General features: G+C 43.4%; 1 protein-coding gene across 1 annotated transcript in view; it reads right to left on the bottom strand.

The window, feature by feature from the left end:
- The window catches only part of LOC126253092 (uncharacterized), a 44,715-nt gene extending 23,230 nt beyond the window's left edge, over nucleotides 1-21,485 (bottom strand). The window contains exon 1 of the mRNA XM_049954199.1: nucleotides 21,332-21,485. Coding sequence (XP_049810156.1) covers nucleotides 21,332-21,410 — 79 coding nt within the window. The 5' untranslated portion in view covers nucleotides 21,411-21,485. The remainder of the gene's footprint in view (nucleotides 1-21,331) is intronic.
- Between the last annotated feature and the right edge of the window lie 390 nt (nucleotides 21,486-21,875).

Genomic DNA, 21,875 nt, shown 5'->3' on the forward strand with positions numbered 1-21,875 from the left:
GGCGCTCACCTGCACGGCGCCAAACACGCATACGACCATCATTGGCACCAAGGGAGAAGCGACTCTCATCGCTGAAGACGACACGTCTCCATTCGTCCCTCCATTCACGCCTGTCGCGACACCACTGGAGGCGGGCTGCACGATGTTGGGGCGTGAGCGGAAGACGGCCTAACGGTGTGCGGGACCGTAGCCCAGCTTCATGGAGACGGTTGCGAATGGTCCTCGCCGATACCCCAGGAGCAACAGTGTCCCTAATTTGCTGGGAAGTGGCGGTGCGGTCCCCTACGGCACTGCGTAGGATCCTACGGTCTTGACGTGCGTCCGTGCGTCGCTGCGGTCCGGTCCCAGGTCGACGGGCACGTGCACCTTCCGCCGACCACTGGCGACAACATCGATGTACTGTGGAGACCTCACGCCCCACGTGTTGAGCAATTCGGCGGTACGTCCACCCGGCCTCCCGCATGCCCACTATACGCCCTCGCTCAAAGTCCGTCAACTGCACATACGGTTCACGTCCACGCTGTCGCGGCATGCTACCAGTGTTAAAGACTGCGATGGAGCTCCGTATGCCACGGCAAACTGGCTGACACTGACGGCGGCGGTGCACAAATGCTGCGCAGCTAGCGCCATTCGACGGCCAACACCGCGGTTCCTGGTGTGTCCGCTGTGCCGTGCGTGTGATCATTGCTTGTACAGCCCTCTCGCAGTGTCCGGAGCAAGTATGGTGGGTCTGACACACCGCTGTCAATGTGTTCTTTTTTCCATTTCCAGGAGTGTGGTTGGTAAACTTAGCCAGAACGTTATCCGTTAACAAAGAGGGTCGCTCGTTTATACTTGTGAAATATCTTGGTGTTTAAATCCATCTCTTATTCGAACATAGTTATTAATTCCTGTAATCGCTCTTACAGTGTGCTCCGTACAATCCACAGCGACATGTAATGGCCGATGCAATATTGTTCACTTACTACACGCTATACCAAAAGTATAGCCAGCACGGCTACATGATAAATTTAGCTGATCGTTAAATATCGTTTTTTCGTAACCAGCTGCTTTCCGCCATAGCGCCTCATTAAGTTTTCCGCCATCCCAAATGTTTTATCACTCACGTAAGGATGTACCACCTGATGGTTTTCTGCTAAAGGTCTTCGTTTCGATATAGGCCCCTGTCTACAGATTTTCCAGTGAGTTTTTCGTATAGAACGAGATCTCTGAAAATTCCTGAGTCACAATCTCTTCCATAAGCACATATGTCAATCCAGATAAAGTGACAGTCACGTAGTACCAATAGCTCCAGAAGAAAAAAATGTCTCTAAGTAAAGCTTAAGGACGTTTAATGTTCGGGGTGTAGTATTATTATCGAGCGCTCCAATGCAGTGAGGAAAATTTGCTTACTGTTCAAGTCATTGAGATCTTTCAATCCATTTTTCATCATCTTGTATTAGCATCACAATGTCTTTTATTTACATCGAGATAACTTTACATACTTGGCGATTTATTCCAGACACAGTCAATTTTCGAATTTTATATGAACAGAGTAACTCCACCACTGAAAATCTGCATACGAGATATCCAAAACCGAAACAGATTGTGCCCGGAAACAGCAGGGATTAACGCCCACTACCACTAGTCATCTGAGCCCTTTTGAAATTCGATCGCACGTTAGCGTGCGTCAACTCGCATTACATTTGAACTTAGCCTAAGAGTAGGAGAAGGAAAAAAGAGAATGGAAATGATAAGCATGCGGAAAACGTCTTGGCTGAGGCACATACTGCGAAAAATTTCCTGCAACGAAGTCTTAGAGGAAAAGATCGCACAAGGATGAAAAAGAGGAAGAACAAGAGGATTTTGAAAGCTGTATAGCACTAAAAATAGTCGAAGTTAGTAGCAAACTAAGGAAGAGGCACCGGACAGAGAGATTTCCAGCTATTGATTACAGCAGGCCTTGTGGCCGAGCGGTTCTAGGCGCTTCAGTCTGGAACCGCGCGACCGCTACGGTCGCAGGTTCGAATCCTGCCTCGGGCATGGACGTGTGTGATGTCCTTAGGTTAGTTAGGTTTAAGTAGTTCTAACTTCTAGGGGACTAATGACCTCAGATGTTAAGTCCCATAGTGCTCAGAGCCATTTGAATTTATTGATTACAGCGATATTATCCTGCAAAGACTTTCTCAGGGAAGTTCATGGCATCTGTAACTGGTTATGAACACCTGTATTCGACATATCTGTGACGTTCAACTCTTTGATCATATCTGACGATCATATGCACAGTTATCCACATACTCTGTGTCCTCTGTTGTGTTATCAGCGCACACTGTTCCTCATGTCTCTCGTCGACCTTGCCCTCGTGTGAACAGCACGGCAGAAACACTCATTCCAATCAGTGCAAAATCCTTTCTGTCCCACTTCACTGCTGAGCCACTTCTTTTTAGTGGCAGGAACCCAACTCTGGAATAACCTCCCTCATTGTTCAAAAAAACGTTCAAATGTGTGTGAAATCTTATGGGACTTAACTGCTAAGGTCATCAGTCCCTAAGCTTACACACTACTTAACCTAAATTATCCTAACGACAAACACATACACCCATGCCCGAGGGAGGACTCGAACCTCCACCTGCATCAGCCGCACAGTCCATGACTACAGCGCCCTAGACCGCTCGCCTAATCCCGCGCGGCTCCCTCATTGCATTAGAGAATTGAATAACATCTCCAGTTTCAAAAGACAGTTAATGAATGCTAAAGCAATAATGATGGCTGCCATTGTCCCTTTGCTCAGTCATCATGCCTTCACATACTTCTTTCCAGTAAGATCTTTCCCATTTCGCAGTGTTCTTAGTTGGTGTAGAAGTACTGGCATTATTAACTTCATTAACTCTTAGTCACTACTATTTATTCAGTCTCCACAAACAGTAAAGTCATTTTATTACTATGTTTCATATTAAAATTATTGTTATTTTTTTAGCTAACTGAGATGTAAAAAAGGTACTGTAGGTTCGAAATTCTGGTCCGATGTAAGAGAGGGCCCGAAGGTCCTAGTATGATCAGGTTGAGTAAATAAATACACAACTCTAAAGCGCAAAGTACACAGTCAAAAGACAAATATACCAATACGAAAAGTAATGAATGTGGAGCGAGTGTGCCCGCAAGGCGCTGCCTGGCAGACGGGATGGACGCCATTGCCAGATGGAGCGCTGGTCTACACTGCGCCGATAGCGTTATCTGCCCTGACGCCGCCTATCACGTTACGCGACAGCCGATGAGTGGCTGCGAGGCGTTAGCTCGGCACCGTACAGTACCTACGTCGCGAGGCAAACAGATACGACGTACGTACTCATAAACAAATCGCGGAAAAAATTAGTAAGCACCAGAAGACACCACTCTAATACCACAGTCTAACATATACGAAAATTTGTTACCGTTTGACAGTTGAAACGACTCTAGCGACCCTAGTGGCGAGAAAGCCAGCCGTAAGATTAATATTTGTTTTTAATTATTTTCTAGTTAATGAAGAAAATAATTGTTATGGTGCGAGTCGGTAAGCGTTACGTTTCGAGGACCCAAATGTTATTTCCCTGCTGCTAATATACACTACGTGCTACAGACGCGAAATTTAACCGACAGGAAGAATATGCCGTGATATGCAATTGATTAGCTTCTCAGAGCATTCACACAAGGTTGGCGCCGGTGGCGACACCTACAACGTGCTGGCATGAGGAAAGTTTCCAACCGATTTCTCATACACAAACAGCAGATGACCGGCGTTGCCTGGTGAAACGTTGTTTTGATGCCTCGTGTAAGGAGGAGAAATGCGTACCATCACGTTAACGATTTTGATAAAGGTCGGATTGTAGCCTATCGCGATTGCGGTTTATCGTATCGCGACATTGCTCCTCGCGTTTTTCGAGATCCAATGACTGTTAGCGGAATATGGAATTGGTGGGTTCAGGAGAGTAATACGGAACGCCGTGCTGGATCCCAACTGCCTCGTATCACTAGCAGTCGAGATCACAGGCATCTTATCCGCATGGCTGTAACGGATCGTGCAGCCACGTCTCGATCCCTGAGTCAACAGATGGGGACGTTTGCAAGACAACAACAACGAACACTTCGACGACGTTTGCAGCAGCGTGGACTATTAGCTCGGAGACCATGGCTGTTGTTACCCTTGAAGCTGCATCACAGACAGGAGCGCCTGCGATGGTGTACTCGACGACGAACCTGGGTACACGAATGGCAAAAAGTCATTTTTTTCGGATGAATCCAGGTTCTGTTTACAGCATCATAATGGTCGCATCCGTGTTTGGCGACATCGCGTTGAACGCACATTGGAAGCGTGTATTCGTCATCGCCATACTGGCGTATCACCTGTCGTGACGATATGGGGTGCCATTGGTAACACGTCTCGGTCACCTCTTGTTCGCATTGACGGCGCTTTGAACAGTGGACGTTACATTTCAGATGTGTTACGACCCGTGGTTCTACCCTTCATTCGATCCCTGCGAAACCCTACATTTCAGCAGGATAATGCACGACCGCACGTTACAGGTCCTGTACGAGCCTTTCTGGATACTGAAAATGTTCGACTGCTGCCCTGGCCAGCACATTGTCCAGATCTCTCACCAGTTGAAAACGTCTGGTCAATGGTGGGCGAGCAACTGGCTCGTCATAATACGCCAGTCACTACTCTTGACGAACTGTGGTATCGTGTTGAAGCTGCATGGGCAGCTGTACCTGTACACGCCACCCAAGCTCTGTTCTGGGTACTGATTTCTCAGGATGTATGCACCCAAATTGAGTGAAAATGTACTCACATGTCAGTTCTAGAATAATATATTTGTCCAATGAATACCCGTTTATCATCTGCATTTCTTCTTGGTGTAGCAATTTTAATGGCCAGTGGTGTAAATGGGTGGAAAGATGGCCAAATGATATGTCGCCGTAGGAATATGAACAGCGAAGCAAAATATTGGTTGAGCCAAGTGCGTTTGAAATAAATATAAATTAGTGAACTGCTACATGGTGCCGCTACGGTCGCAGGTTCGAATCCTGCCTCGGGCATAGATGTGTGTGATGTCCTTAGGTTAGTTAGGTTTAAGTAGTTCTAAGTTCTAGGGGACTGATGACCTCAGATGTTAAGTCTCATAGTGCTCAGAGCCATTTGAACCATTTTTTTGCTACGTTGTTGACAACTTGTGGCGGAGGCGGATAGCTACAAACAGATGCCCACATTACTAAATTATCGAGAGATTTGAGTGATCGCAAACAGATGTAAAAAAGGCAGAATCTCACTGATTCAGTGACATAAGCTGCAACTTTCGAATATGTGTCTAATAGCAGCTTACTCAGCTTAAAACAACAGAAACTAAACATGTTTCTTGCATATATTTCTGTTTGTTCTCATTATGATAATCAGTTTCCTTGACATGTAACTATCTCATATAGAGGCTAATGTTTCGCGAGTTCTTCCACTTCACTCAGGTATCTAATACAACAATATTTTTATAATAAATGTACTTAGTTTGGCTTCGAAAACGAATGTGTTGAAGATTCTTGCTGTTTGTGGCTCAGAGATAGCAACAATTCTGCAATTTGTATCTCAATGTTGAGAATCTGTTTCATTGCTTTCGACGTTTTATTAACGTGTTTGTGTGATTTTCTTTTCAGCTGAAGTTGTCGTGTCCTATTTCGTACACTAAATAAAGTAGATACTGCACTCCATACAAGTTTCACACGTTTCACATGTTTCACATTCACTGATTTGACTGAAAGTGTAGTGACGAAAAATTCATCTTACTGAGTAGATAAAAGAGGCCTTTCTGCAGAAGTCAGGTCCTGTATGTTTACTAGCTTTTATTATTTTTTTAGAAGAATGTGACTTTCTTCAGTAAGTACCTGTGGCTTACAAGACAATCATAAATAAACTGTTCTGTAATTTACCTTTCCATACGTCCCAGAGATCTTAGGGAAGTAAAGAAAGACAAATGTGTCGTCGAATTTTATTTAGCGCTAATTTTTATGGCCCTACACACGTTCCCTATTGTAAAAACTTTGCTACAAATCAATATAAACGGTACTATTCGAACTCATCCGATATCGTGTGCGGAAGTGTAGCTTTCTATCCGTTTGGAGAGCTGCTGTCACGGCGTGTAATAAAAATGAAGGAAAGCGTGGTGACTGTACGTGTTGGACTGTGCTAATAGCGTAACACCACCTGTATCCTAGATAATGCCATCAGGCTAGCGAGAATGGGAGCCAACAAGTTTCCTCTGGTATGCCACAGCCAGCTGACTGATGGTTAGCGCCTGTAGAACTACACAAACTACGGGGATGTTCAACGCTGCGTCTCTCTCGTTGTTCCAGATAGTCCCAGACATTGTCTATGGGACTAAGAGTGAGTTAGAGGCCAGTCGAGGTGACATAAGGCGTCCGAGAGCTCCTCAAACCGGGAACGTATGCGTGTATAACTGTGTACGCGACTGCTCTCACCTTAGAAGACTGAAGTACCCATGGCATCCTCCTCATAAAGTAGTACAGTGGCACCAAAAAATATTGCCACAGACACCTTATGCATCTAATACAAAATGTATAAATGTTAGTAAAATTGTATGTATACCACTAACTCTGACTCAAAAAAGAAATAATTTCCACATTAAAATATTTTTACAGCAAAACAGAATTAAATGAGTGTTCCCTCCTGCACAAAAAAAGTATTGGCACACTGTAGCACGTTTGTTACTGTGCTTGACAGACAGCATTGCGCAGGCCATATTTGTGCAATCGCAATTGACAAACAGTTCAGTCGCCTACCTGACGGCCGGTGTAAAGGGCATTCAGCCGGCCGGAGTGGCCGAGCGGTTCTAGGCGCTACAGTCTGGAACCGCGCGACCGCTACGGTCGCAGGTTCGAATCCTGCCTCGAATGTGTGTGATGTCCTTAGGTTAGTTAGGTTTAAGTAGTTCTAAGTTTAGGGGGCTAATAACTTCAGACGTTAAGTCACAGAGCCATTTTTTTTAAAGGGCATTCACGTGTTACGATGAGTCCGAAGGGGCAAGAGCATATAGTGTCGTTTTGCAATAAGGCAGTTTTATTGTATTCGCAGGGTTAAAGTTACCGTGAGATGGGTAAAGAATTTTTTGTTAGTTATACAACATTGCGGACAAACATCAAGAAGTTTCAAGAGACCGGTACAGCAGACAATAAAGGCATATCCGGGCGTCCAAGAGTTCTTACATGTAGGGAGCGTCGAAGGATAGTTAGCTCTTGCTCAAAAAGAGCCCTATACAAGTGCAGGGTCGTTTGTATTGGGCATCCAGTCAACGTCCAACAAATGGGTCAGCGCTCAGACTATAAGGGATGTTTTGAACGCAGCTGATGTTCGTGGCAAATGGTTCTAATGGCTCTGAGCACTATGGGAATTAACAGCTGAGATCACCAGTCCTCTAGAACTTCGAACTACTTAAACCTAACTAACCTAAGGACATCACACACATCCATGCCCGAGGCAGGATTCAAACCTGCGATCGTTGCGGTCTCGCGGTTCCAGACTGAAGCGCCTAGAACCGCTCGGCCACCCCGACCGGCTGTTCGTGGCAGATCTCCCAGAAAGAAGCCATTTATTTCGGAAGTTAACCGAAAAAAAACCTTGCAGTTTACCTACGATTATGTAAACCGATTGAATTTTAGAATGCTGTGCTATTTTCTGACGAATCCAAGTTTAATTTGTTTGGCCCTAACGGAAAGAGAGAAGTGTGGCCCAAACCAAATACAGAGCTCTGATCACATGTCCTAACTACAGTAAAACATGGGGAGAAAGCGCGATTGTTTGGGGATGCATGGCATCTTCTGGTGTTGGTGACTTACTGAAGATGTCATGGATCATTGTAAATATGTCGATCTTTTGCGAGTCGGTTTACATAGCAGTACACAGAAACTGAGTCTTGATGGCGTCTTTTACTTTCAACAATCTTACGATCCTGAACATAAGGCTCTGAGAACTCGAGTGTAGTTATTACAGGATGTTCCAAGAAGGCTTTTTACTCCACCACAGAGCCCTGATCTCAGCCTGATAGAGCGTCTTTGGACATATTTGGATACAAGAAAACGTCATTCTATAGGGAAGCATGAGTTTCAGGCGGTGTTGTAAGAGGAATGATCGAAGATATTACTCGCAATTTGATTCACTTCATGCCAAGATGTCTACAAACTGTCATCAGTGTGAACGGTATACACACAGGCTACTAGAACTGAGTTACGTCAATTATAGAGATTTCAACTTCATTTTTGTGAAGGTGTGCCAACATTTTTTTGACGTTTAGAGCAACTGTTTTTTTTTCTTTTTGTAAACTAATATTTTTGTTGTGAGGAACGAATTATACTGGAAGAACCTTACGTTTACTATAGTACATTTAAGTAAATATTTCAGCGTCTTGGCATCACCTTTATTTGTTTGTTATGTTTATACATTGGTAGTTGTACCAGTACTTTGTTGTGACACAGGAGTGGCAAGCGTGACACTTGCTCACCGAGAATGTTGAAAAAACATCCTGATTCATGTTCGTATTAAGATGAATGACTCGGCGCAAGTTATGGTGTGAAAAATACCCCTTACCGCACCTCTATGAACCCCCTCTAGATGTGGTCAGATGGGCTCCCGTTTACCCAAGCCCAGTGCAGCCCGGCAGACGTAACGTAACCGCTGGAAACTTACGTGTAAGCACAGCAACGGGGTGGCGAGGGGGAGCGACAGAGTGTGCCCAGCTTAACCGGGCAGCGGCCTCTCCAAATGGTTCAAATGGCTCTGAGCACTATTGGACTCAACTGCTGTGGTTATCAGTCCCCTAGAACTTAGAACTACTTAAACCTAACTAACCTAAGGACATCACACACATCCATGCCCGAGGCAGGATTCGAACCTGCGACCGTAGCAGTCCCACGGTTCCGGACTGCGCGCCTAGAACCGCGAGACCACCGCGGCCGGCAGCGGCCTCTCCCGCCGGAGGTTAGAGTCCTCCCTCGGGCATGGGTGTGTGTGTTGTTCTTAGCATAGGTTAGTTTAAGTGGTGTTTAAGTCCAGGGACCGATGACCTAAGCAGTTTGGTCCCTTAGGAATTCACACACATTTGAACATTTAACCGGGCAGGCATTGCGGGTAGTGCGTCATACCTGGACGTGATAATGGCGGCAGGTTAAACCTAACACTATCTTATTACTATGTAAAGTATTTAAATTACATACAAAATGCAGGCATTGTTATTTTTCATTTACGTATATTATGATATATATTTCCCCTGTTTTGCTGTAAGCGAGGGAATACCTGGGCAAGTACTACTTGTGATGCACAGTCGGAGAGCGGCCCTCAGATGTCTATCTGTCATTTATGACCAATGTTTCGATTCGCAAAGCTGTAAGGCTGAAAAAGTTGTTCACTTAATATGTAGAACCCAAAATATGCATTATAGCTGTCGCTTTCTCATGTATATGAAGAAATCTACCCTGTGGAAAGTAAGAATAAAACTGAATGACGTCATTCGTCATTTTAAACTTCTCCTTAATGATCCGGTCACATTGCAGACTCATTGATTCTAATTGCACACAGTTCTGTTGTCAATTGCACATGGTGACATGAAAAAATTCCAGTGCTAATGACCTCAGATCTTTGAATCTTTTGACGAATGCTGCATCTAAAATACAGAGACGGAAATAATTATTAAAGAATGTCGTTATTAATGTTAGTTGTGAAATTCGTAATATTCGGAAAATACATGAAATTATAGCCCTGGCAGTGGTTTCCCCGTAACTCCAATTTCATTTGCATTGAGAAAATTTTAGAAAACAGAGATACAATTAACTGACCCTTTCCCTGTAAATAATCATTGAGAGTGTTGAAATAACTCATTATATCAATAACAAATACTAGGCTAATAATCGATTGAGGATCAGAAAGCTCAGGAACAGTTCAAGTAAAAGGAGGAAGAGTTGAATGGTTTCCCCATACTTAGCCATCGTACCGGAAAAATAGCTTCCGCTCAAGCCAGGGGTTATATCCAAAATGAACCTATCACTCTACTGCCGAGTGTGCACTGTTTTGAAAAATGCTGACAGATTAAAACTTTAATCCGGACTGGGTCATGAACCCAGATGACCATCTTCATATATGTTTCTAATCTACATTCATTGTGCAACCCTATTAAAGGGTCACTTTTTCTAAACCCTCTAATTCTGTCCTATTGCGAGGTGGAACTTTAAAATTTGGTTCAAATGTGCCTACAACCTTACTTTGTAACGGTGCAAAAGCGTGGCGACCTGCGACGTCACCCTAGGGTTGAGTGAAGCCTCAAACAGCAAAGTATAGACACACGCGGAAAAAATAATCAAAGCTCAGACGTTCTTGTGAGCTGTTAAGGTGGTTAGTTTAATGATATCACATTGGCACCAAATTTCACCACAATTCACTGTGGACGTGTCACACAATGGCAATGTCGCTGATGAATTCTTCTCGGGTTATCAGCTGAGTGGTGGCGTCCTCTTGTCGCTACGTTTCAATGAGTTTCGTACCCATCATCTTCGCCAGAAGAATTCATCACTGGAATACGCCGACAAAGATTGCAATCGCATAAATGGCAATGTCCTCACAGCCCCTCTAACCCACATTTTTCAACCCTTCATTTGACGCCTCTGCGATGGAGGTCAGAACCGCGACGCCCAGCCTTGAAATCACGCGGTTTTCTTATGGATGGCCGAGGAAAATATTTCAGATACATCGCCACTCAGAATCGACATGGAAAGGATTTAGGAGGTGGCAAAATGGACGTTAGTGCAATCACTTTTCTTGGTGCGTTGAATCCCTCACATTCCGTGGTCGGAAACGACAATTCGCAGTGCGATGAGCAACAGCACGATGTTCTTCATATCCTTTGACACTGCTGAACCTTTCCACGATTCAATCCTTCTGTTAGGACGTCATGGGTCAATAATCACAATGAACGTGATCGCAGCCCTTTGAGGGGGGAGGGGGAAGGAGTGCCACCCCAACGTATGCTTTGGTGTACAGGTAGGAACCAATAGGGGGGGGGGGGGGCGTTCAAAAAGGGGAGGCGATTAAGGGGTTTCGAAAAAGTGGCCCTTTCATTGTGTTGTGCAGTGGAAATATTTGTAGTAAGGAAGACATTATATGGTGTAAGTTGCACAGCGTTCGAGAATAATTCTAATGTGGTTTCTCGAAATCGCTTCAGGAGAACTCAGAGATAATTCCTTAAATAGGTTAACTTAATGAATTACCATTCCGTGTATTAATAACTTCGGTGTTGAACCACAATATTCTTTCTTTACACACCGATTTCTTTGTCATTTAACACTGAAGAAGTACACATTAAGGACGAAACTACTACAGTCCTTAATGACTAACAACGCAGTCTCAATGCGGCCCTGTTATGAAGGTCGTGGGAAACAGTACCGTCAACACCGTTTATAATATCAGTTTCCCTGTTGGGAAGAGTAAACAGTGGTGGAAGAGGTCGTCATCCCCAAACGTATACCGAGCAACGTGGCGCAGTCGTCAGCACACGGGACTCGCACTCGGGAGGACGACGGTTCAAAGCCGCGTTCGGCCATCGTGATATATGTTTTCCGATATTTTACCAAATCGCTTCAGGCAAAATGCTGGGATAATTCCTTTGAAAGTGCACGGACGAAATCCTTCCTTCATCCGCTGGCACCGATGACCTCGCTGTTTGCTCCCGTCCCCCAAATCAACCATACAATCAGTCCAAATGTTTGAAATTCGGTCTACGTCTCAATGGTCGAAGAGTGGACTTGTCGGTAATATATTGCGCTGCTGTCGTACTCTCATTACCGTACGAGAGCGGAAAAAAACGAGGTTTGTTGGAACGAATTGGCCTTATCAAAATGTAAGATAAGAGCGGTTTCGAGTACTGCGCGTCCAGCCTTGGCCACGTAGCCAGACTTTGGCAACAAACCGTCGGAGCATGGGTGCGGCCTTATCGGAGGCGTAACTGCTGGCAACACTGTCGCAACAGTGTCCACGGGAAGCATTTTCCCGCTCATTGCAACTACTTGTAGCAAAGACTTGCTTTACCCTCCATTCTTCTACAAAGAGAATGTAAGAGGCAGGGACTTCATTCTGCAGCAGATGCAGACAATCAGATGCTTCTTACAGGTGTGCATGGGAGAACAGACCATATTATTGCTGAAACACGCATAGAGGACCAGATATTCGAAACATGCAGCTCTGGATATATATCTGGGAACTATTCTAATTTAACCTAGAGATCTATAGAAATTTTGGGATCCCAGTGGAGGCACTGAGCTGTTTTTCATCATGTCGTGTTGCTTCTATAACACACGTCCACGTGAGTAAGCTGACGGGTTACTAAACACTATGGTAAAAATAGGAGTAAAAACTATTAATATCAGAACTTCCCATTTCTCCGACTTCCTTATTAGTAAACAGGGACCATTGTTTCATTTGGAAGAGATGTGACAGAGAATGACAGGTGGGAGTATTTATCACCTAAGACAGAGAATCCAAATATGGACGACTGCACAAACGTTTTTGTTTTGCTGCTCCCGAATACTTCATCCTTTTACCCGTCATCATTACTATGAAAAGGCAATGAAAAAAATCTACCACCCATCTTTTCAGACTGTATTTTTATCTTATTCACTGAAATCAAAACTCGAAGCATCGCTACGGTATATCTCAGCCGTATGTGTTTCCTATTGACCATTCGTACCAAGAATCATAGTCGACACCCCTTTTCATAGTCGCCGATCTCGAAAAAGATGTTTTGATGCTAATAGAGAGAAAGGTCGAAAATAATAATGAGAGCGGGTAGGAAAAGCTAACAGGATATTTCATGTTTGCATAACGCAAGGTAATATGAGTAAGCTATCAACAGTGGAGACACAATTTTAGTGACCTTCACTTATCTGTCCATCACTAAAAGTCACATTTGGGAGTATAAAAATGATATGAAAATTCAAATACTTTCAAACACTAGACCTCATTTGGTGAAACACAACCACCCCTAAACGGCACGGGTGTTTTGAACTGGTCACGAATCCAAATGATCTTGCACTATTCAGGCAGAAGGCCGTTATAACAGTTATTTGGGAAGTTAGCTTGGGAACGTAATTGATGATGTAGCACACAGTTCAGATTTTGGAAGTTTCAGAATAGACAATAGTAAATCTAACACTTCTTAATTCTTTGTGGTATTATTTCTGTAGATATCGAACAATGAATTATATTAAATCAGTAGATATACGGATAGTTTTTACTATGTTTTGAGATCAGTCGGCATACAAAAATCATAATTTTTTGACTGGCTACATCGACTACTTATTAGTGATGAATCAATAAAGACACATGGGTTTGCGTTTTCTCACAAGCAGATAAAGAAAAGGCAGAATGTGTTTCAGACCTGCGTAACTAGAGGCAGAAACCATAAAAATCACTTTGAGCGTTACAGACATAGTACTGTAATTAACAAAATCATTTGCAAGTTTTCCCGCATCCCATGAAGTGGACAGATTGACACGTCGAGGTAATAATCTCAATAACTGGCAATAAATATTGCAGAATCTCTAACAAGATCAACTGGCAAAAATTCTTGAGTAATGTGGAAGACGATGTATACTAAAGACAAAACTTCCTATAAATTATTAAAGCATTTAAATAAACCAGAAGGAGACAACAGACGTGATAACACATGAAGAATGAATTGAACAGTATAAAAGTATTTCGTTTAACCCTAAGGCAGATCTTTCTACTAATCCTGAAGATAAGAACGAAGCGTTAGTAAAAAGCATTGACTTGCAGTTTTTGAAATTTTCCAGGCGTAAAGAGTATTCCATGGAGTTCCGGGATTGTAGTCGGATTATATCGAATTCTTGCCATGATATTTCGGCTGACAACCATTCAGGTGAATGTTTTGGCAAAATACTCACCTGAAGATGGCTGAATGTCTGTCAGCCGAAATATCGTGGCAAGAAGTCGACGTGATCTGACTGAAATCCTGACCTTCAGTCTTCAACAGTTTAATTATTTAGGCTGTGATATCTCCTATAATTACAACAGAGATACAAATAATAAATTAGGAAGGTGTCAGGCAATCCGTAAAAGCATTAGAAAAAAAATTGACAACCCCGAGAACCGAAATAAAGCTCAAGGATATGGCAGTGCCGGTTACTCTATATGGAAGTGAAACGCGGGCATTAAGACAGAACGGTCTCAGCCATATACGAGCTACAGAAACCGAATTCTTTGGAACGCTCCTGGGATACACACGTTAATAACTGAAGAAACTAGGATAATGGGCTGAATTACAAATATCTGCATAACGGGAAAAAGTGGAGGAATACAGAAGCAACTGGAAGAGTGTGGGCAATACAAGGTTCCAAAAATGGCACTGTGATAGACGTTTTCGCCGAAGAGACTCAGGAAGGAGAAGGCTAAGATGGACTAAGGCTGAAAGGATGTTGATGACTGATAGTGAATAGTCCAGAAATTTATTTATTTCTTCGAGGATAAAACTGATAGTGCTACGGAATGACGTAGGAACCGACAAGATGTATTGCTTTAAATAGATCTGATGATGGGGTTTTCCCGAAACGCGTCGTGGTATGAAAAATAAAATTATTTTCGTGATCGATACAAGACTTCCTAAGAGGCTTTTTGTCTAAAGCAATTATAAGTTCAGACCGGTTTTTAATAGGAGCTACAATTTTTGTAATGTATCAGCAGCAAATATCAACGACATATATTATGCGTTTCGGAAAGACTAAATCACACTATGTCCCTCCTATACACATAAACTCGCCTGGTGTTGAATCATGACTAGTCGAGGAAACAGTTAAGTTGTCGTCCCCGCTTTGATACCCAGGCCCACCAGAAAGACAGGGCATGGCACGGACGTCACAGCACGTGACACCGCAGGTATTACGAGCGCCAGCAGCCGTCTCCGGCTCGGAGCGAGTAACTATTTCAGACGAGTTTAATAATCCTTGACAGCGTGTTTAAATGCACGCAAGCTTTTGATAGAACACGACAAAATTAAGACCTTTAGTGGGTGCCTTTTCAATTACATATTGATTTCCCGTGGGTCCTGCACGGAGCCGAGCGTTCGCGGAGTGTGACGGACAAGCAGACTAGTGTGACGTCACAAGTTCTTTGCATGCCCGTGCATGTCGTTGACCCTGTTTGATAACTCTGTAATATGAATCACACGTTTCCGGAAAGAAAAAAGTAGATTATGTCAGTTTCAGGCGATTGGTTCAAAAATGCTTCAAATGGCTCTGAGCACTATAGGATTTAACTTCTGAGGTCATTAGTCCCCTAGAACTTAGAACTACTTAAACCTAAGGACATCACACACATCCATGCCCAAGGCAGGATTCGAACCTGCGACCGTAGCAGTCGCGCGGTTCCAGACTGTAGCGCCTAGAGCCGCTCGGCCACTCCGGCCGGCAGGCAATTGGTATTATTGGACACATATCATAACTGCTTTACTACAGCGATCTCCATTCCGAAGACGTACACATTTTTTGACTGGATATGTGTCATCAAGCACTATTGGAAATATTCTAAAATGTTCTTTTTTATATGCATCCTTAGGCTCTAATGTGCTAAGAACGATGCCTTCAACGATGCTATCAACATACGTGACTTCAAAGCAATGTTAAGCGTTAACTTTGAATGCGAACCAATAGGTTTGACGTTAACTGTTGTGAATACCAACTGAAACAACAAATTTCTGCAGCTAGTCACATTTAACTTATTCCACCGCAGTCAACCTGTGTCAGAGTTTTGTGCTTGTATCACCACATGGATTTATGAGAATAAAGCGTGAATGTATTTACGTAACCTATGACACTGTCTGGCGGCAGAATCCGGAAAAGGTATTTTACTAGAAAGCTCTATGTTTTGATTACATAATGCTGCCAACAATGACATATTTCATATACTACTTTTTTAATTTACTCGTATATGTTCTTCTGTCCTCAGCTTGTGGTCTCGCTGTAGCGTTCTCGCTTCCCGAGCACGGGGTCCTGGGTTCGATTCCCGGCAGGGTAGGGAATTTCACCTGCCTCGAGATGACTGGGTGTTGTTGTGTCATCATCATCATCATCATTCATCCCCATTACGGCAGGAGGGAGGCAATGGCAAACCATCTCCGCAAGGACCTTGCCTATTACGGCGGTGCGGGTCTCCCGCATCGACCCCTACGCTCTGTCAAGGAGTATGGGAGTTTATCATCATTATCATATGTTCTTCGCATCTGTTCGTTTTTAATACGCCATCTTTGCTTAGTTCAGTCTTGTAGAAAGTGCATATGATGCAAATCCGACTGGAAAATCAGCCTGTGGCCAGTGACGGATTTACATTCACATTGTGTTCACCTCTGCGATGAAAATGCCAGACAGTTTCATATGTTACCCAAAATCTTACATCAATGCGTACTTGACTTATTGGCATAAATTCACGTCATGATGGAGGTATAATTCACTGAAATGCATCTTGGGAAACAGGATAAACGCGACTGCTAATGTAACGCGTAATTTCTGTCAACAGGAAGCTGTTGACTGATGGCAGTATGCACTTACCGCTTCTGGGAGACGCCAGGGGGGAGGGGGAGGAAATGCACCTCAGAACACGATGTTGCACTTGCTGGAGCACTGTACTCATAAAATGGATCACCAGTGGCCGAATCACCATCCAGCTGATTTGCACTTCGGATGTTTCCCTGTTGCGTATTCTGAGATGATTACTTAACGGAGGCTAGGTGCGGCGGATCTAATGGCGAGGGGTTGGGGCAGGGGGAGGGGGAGAAGGGGCATGGAGCTCCCTAAAATATATTGCTAAAAATATTTGTGTTTAACGCACAGCAGTTTCCAAATTTCACAGTCATCGGAGAGTAAAGAAGCATGATTACTAAGAGCAATGGCGAGTAATTCTAGAATATAGGCGGATACGTGTAACACGACATTTTTCAGTTGCTTGGATGTGCTGTTAAGAATGCCGCCAGGTAAAGGCATCCTTCCACAGGCTGACTGTAGCTATGATCCGACACGGTTAATGAGTGAACCAGTATGTGTGACGATGCTGATGTTGATTTTGTGTTTATCATTTGACAATGCCACTATGGCTCCATTACATTAGGACATGTTTTAAAACTGCTATGTTTCATCGTATTTAAAGCGCGTAATTTTCACAAGTATGTCAATAACTCTTTTCATCATGACCTATTTTACTGTTTTAAGCTGTAGGGCGTACAAGTCTGTGATCACAGACGTGAAATAAAGAAATTTATTCCATTCCTTCTGAATCACTCTTCCATTCGCGACCATCTGGCAGCTTATTGAATATGTTTCATGATGAAAGGAAAAAGGTACAACTTTAACAATGAATGCAGACTAGATGGACAGTAAAATCTTTTGTAATGAGAAATGTAGAAATGGAATTGAAGGGAAAATGAATGGAAAGTTTGCCGTTTGCCGATGACACTGAAATTCTGTCAGACACGGCAAAGGGCTTGAAGATGAGGTGAGCGGAATGTATAGTGTCTCTAAACGAGATCGTAGGAAAAATACTGACAAAAAGAAAACAAAGAAATGGTATGAGTTGATGGCCACACAAGAGAGGGTATAAAATGCAGACATAATAACAATAAAATGATTCCTGAAAAAAGCGGCATTTTTTACATTTAACATCAATTTAAATGCTAGTAAATCTAATTTGGAGGTATTTGTCTGGAGAAAGTGAAACGTAGATGATAAGCAGTTCAGACAGGAACAGAATTGAAACTCCTGGAACGTGCTGTTGTAAAAAAAAAAAAATGACGAAGATTGTGCGGATAGATCTAGTAAAATATGAGGATTTATTAACTTGAATTGGGTGCGAAAGAAATTTATGGCATAACTTTACTAAAAGAAAGGCTCGATTGGTATGACACATCCTGAAATATCAAGGAATTTTGAATTTGGTAAAGGAAGAAAATACGGGGGGATAAAAATTGGAGGAGACGAACGTTTCAGCATGGTAAGCAGTCTCAAATGAGTGTAGGCAGAGATGAAGAGATGAAGAGGAACAGTTTATACTATCATATAAAAACATTTTATGTATTTTATTCTGATTATTATTAATATTGTAGGCATCTGTCGCGCGATAAAAGTGGGGATGATAGCAACTTACATTTACGTTGGAGTAGGGTCGTAGAGACCCAGTAACAAAATACCCAGTAACAAAATAAACTAACCACTGCCCCCCCCCTCCCGTTGGCCTCTCCCCAGATACGAACCCTGGACTCGCACCTGACAAAACCACTGCCAATATTTTTCCGCATTACTGAGCGGAACGGGGCGGTGTTACTACATTGGACTCGCATTTGGGAGGACGACGATTCAGATAGGCGCCCGACCATCCTTATTTATCTAAATCGCTCTGGATTCTCTAAATAGCTGCAGACAAATCTCGGGATGATTGCTTTGAAAGGACACAGCACATATTCTTCCCCACGCTTGAAACATTCCGAATTATGCTCTGTCTATATCGATCTCCATGTCCAAGGGACGTTACAACCTAATCGGTACGCAAGCGACAGCATGAGCAACCAATAAGTTCGAAGACGCCACGCATAAAAACGGAATTTTTCCGGTCTTCATATCTCACTCCTGTTGGTGATAGAAAGGCAGGCCCAAGTATTTTAGATAGTCCTGGGACTAGTGTCCGTTTATATTCCCGTCATACTGAAAATATCCAACAGCACATTGTCAACGTTCGAGTTTAACACACTTCCTCCAGCTTAGGCAAATGAAGAAAATCGCTTGGTTCTTTTTGCATTAGATGTTGTCTGGGTGTGCCGTAATTGAATTATAGAAGCACCATTTAGTTCTTGGACGGTTTCTGAGAAAACCTAAAAACAAAGTTTTACACCAATTTCTCGCCGTCAGCAGCGGGTGTTTTGACAATTTATTCATCATCATCATCAGCGAATACCTAACACAAATTTCTCAAATTTTTACTGTATGTTTCCTGGGGCATTTAACTATTAGTGCCATCTTCCTATTTCCAAAAATCTGTATCCAATATCGAGAAATACCGCAAAGACATGGCTTTTGGGTACCAATACCGTGCCGCGGATTGCAAAACGGAAATGCACAGTAAATGGCTAAAATTTTTGAGATATATTCCTAAGATCTCGATATCGAACGAACTTGAAAATATTCTTGGTATCTTTATCCGTTTCCGAGATACAGAGGTTCACAGTTACCCTGCTTTTACACATAAAATACGCATGTAAAATCCGGCATGAGACGAAATATAAATAATAAATAAACTCAGAAAGTTGCTCAAATTTTATCGGAATATCCTCTAGGCATTTATCTAAAAGTGTCATAAACCCTCTTTCAAAAATCTTCGTCCGTCGTCGAGAAACGTTCCAAAAAACATGGATTCTGGTTACCAAAACAGAGCCCCAGATTCCAAAACGCCTACGCACAGGAAGGCTGTAGTTTGGCAATGTATTACTAAGATCCCTTTCTCGATCAGCCTTGAACGTTTTCTTGATATCTTTACCGTTTCAGAGATTCAGAGGTTCAAAGTTACCCCACATGTACACGTAGAATACTCACGTAAAATCCGATGTGAGGCGAAAACGTATTTTATAAAGTGACGTAGCACTGACAAATATGCTTTAAATGTCTGCGTTATTATCAGAAGGTTTCTGGGAACCACAGGTTGTAGTACTGAAGCACAAGCAAAGCTTTTTTACGTCTAAAATTCGTTCAGAAGTGTGAAATAAGTTTTTCATTATTTGAGTTTCACGTAACTAAATTACCAAAATTTTATTGACTCATTAAGTTCTTTTCATCTGAGTGATATGCGCTACTGAAGCAGGAAAAATAACAGAAGCAGCGGAAAAAGGCTCCGATCAGAGAACAAAAACGGCGAATATGCTGGTGAATTTTATCCATAGTGGATTCTGTCGAACTCCGTGACTGTTGCTTTATAGGGTGTAGAAAAATATCCGCTACCAGTCACAATAAAAGGTTACACGACCGGTTTCGGGCTTGCGCCCATCCTCAGGTGTTTATACAGTATAAACATGAACGTGACAAATAAATAACCTTTTATTGTGACTGGTAGCGAATATGTTGGTGTTTAAAGGAGTGGCTCAATGGTTGGATGCCGGCTACCTCATGCTACCTTCCTCAGCTCCTTTAAGAGTTTTCCAAAAATTTTGACATGTAAAATATTCGCGCTTTGTTATGCTGAGAGAGGAGAGAGTGGCAATGAGAACGAAACGAAAGGTAGCAGCCAGTTGTTGCGGTACAGAAAGAGTGAAGGAGACAATAGCAGAGTGAGAGAAAGAGAGGGACACAGTGGCAATGGAACATACTTGACAATGAGATGACAATGCTTCGTAAAGCGTGAAGGAGACAATGCCAGTGAGCGACGAACAAAAAGGAGGAGGAAGTGGAAGTAGGCGAGAGTCACCGATAATGAGACACGGAGTTTATGACAGTGACAGTGAGGAAGAAAGAAACAGTGAGAGTGAGAAAAGACAACAGCAGTAGGAAGGAATGAATAAGATAGTAACAGTAAGAGAGACCAAGAAGGAGAGTGTGACAGTGAGGGGAGACAGTAGTAGTAGGACAGGAGATGGTGACAGAGAAACAGAAAGAGAAAATGACAGTGTGTTGGGCTGTGAGAATGGGCAAGTGGGAGAGGATGGGTATAAGCGACTTACGACGGTGGACTATTGGGTGTGAGCGAATTAAAGGCCGTGGAGTTTATGGGAGTGAGTGCCTGTTAAAAAGAGGGCGAATACGTTCGCATGCCATAATTTTTCGGCCGGCCGTTGTGGCCGAGCGGTTCTAGGCACTTTAGTCTGGAACCGCGCAACCGCTACGGTCGCAGGTTCGGATCCTGCCTCGGGCATGGATGTGTGTGATGTCCTTAGGTTAGTTAGGCTTAAGTAGCTCTAAGTTCTAGGGACTGATGGCCTCAGATGTTAAGTCCCATAGAGCTCAGAGCCATTTGAACCACAATTTTTGGGAATATTTTTAAAGACGCTGAGTAAGGTAGTATGGGCAAATAGTACCCTACCTTTTAAGCAGAAGAAACAGGAGCATATTCACCTTTTTGTGTTCTGATAGGTATTCCTCGACTCTCCCTTCCTTTCTGCCTTCTTCCAGAGCTGTACGAAAGCTCCGTCTGTTACAATCTGGACCGGGAGAGAGGGGTTAAAACCCTTCCCTTCCCCGCTTCGTCGCTCAGCAGAAAACACCACCTACTTGGGCTTTCACAGGTACTTACTGGCGGCAGACGCGTGGGTGCAGACAGCAGCGATGACGGCGAAGGCAGCGGCGAGAACAAGGGGCGTGTGTGCGCGCATCGTGCTGGTTGCTGGGCGTACGGCGGGCAAACACGGACTGCAGCAGACGCGCCCGCGGGCAGGTGTGGCCCCGCCTTATCAGCGGCCCACCGCCTATCACCTAACTGGCCAATTCCAGACAATATCCGACAACGCGTCACCTTCCAAGAACACGGGTAAGCAGGCTGACAAATGCTCCGAGCGCGCCGTGTAACACCGTTATCGAGGCTCTCTCAGTCGATGTCGCCATTACAGTTCATCTCGGGAAGATAACGGAAATAACAAGCAAATAAAATAACACTGATGGAGCGACGTTGTTTAAGAGACCAACATTGTTCTAATGAAACACACACAGACACAGAACGAGTTTTGAAACTTCACGACAGTTGTGATTTTCCTAACGTGGTCATGAAACCTCAGTAACCTTCATCGCCATGTTTCGCGAGTCACGTGCTGCTCCTTTTTCTGTCATCAGACACATCACTA

This window comes from Schistocerca nitens, chromosome 1 (genome assembly GCF_023898315.1).
Source record: "Schistocerca nitens isolate TAMUIC-IGC-003100 chromosome 1, iqSchNite1.1, whole genome shotgun sequence".
Classification (NCBI taxonomy): domain Eukaryota; kingdom Metazoa; phylum Arthropoda; class Insecta; order Orthoptera; family Acrididae; genus Schistocerca; species Schistocerca nitens.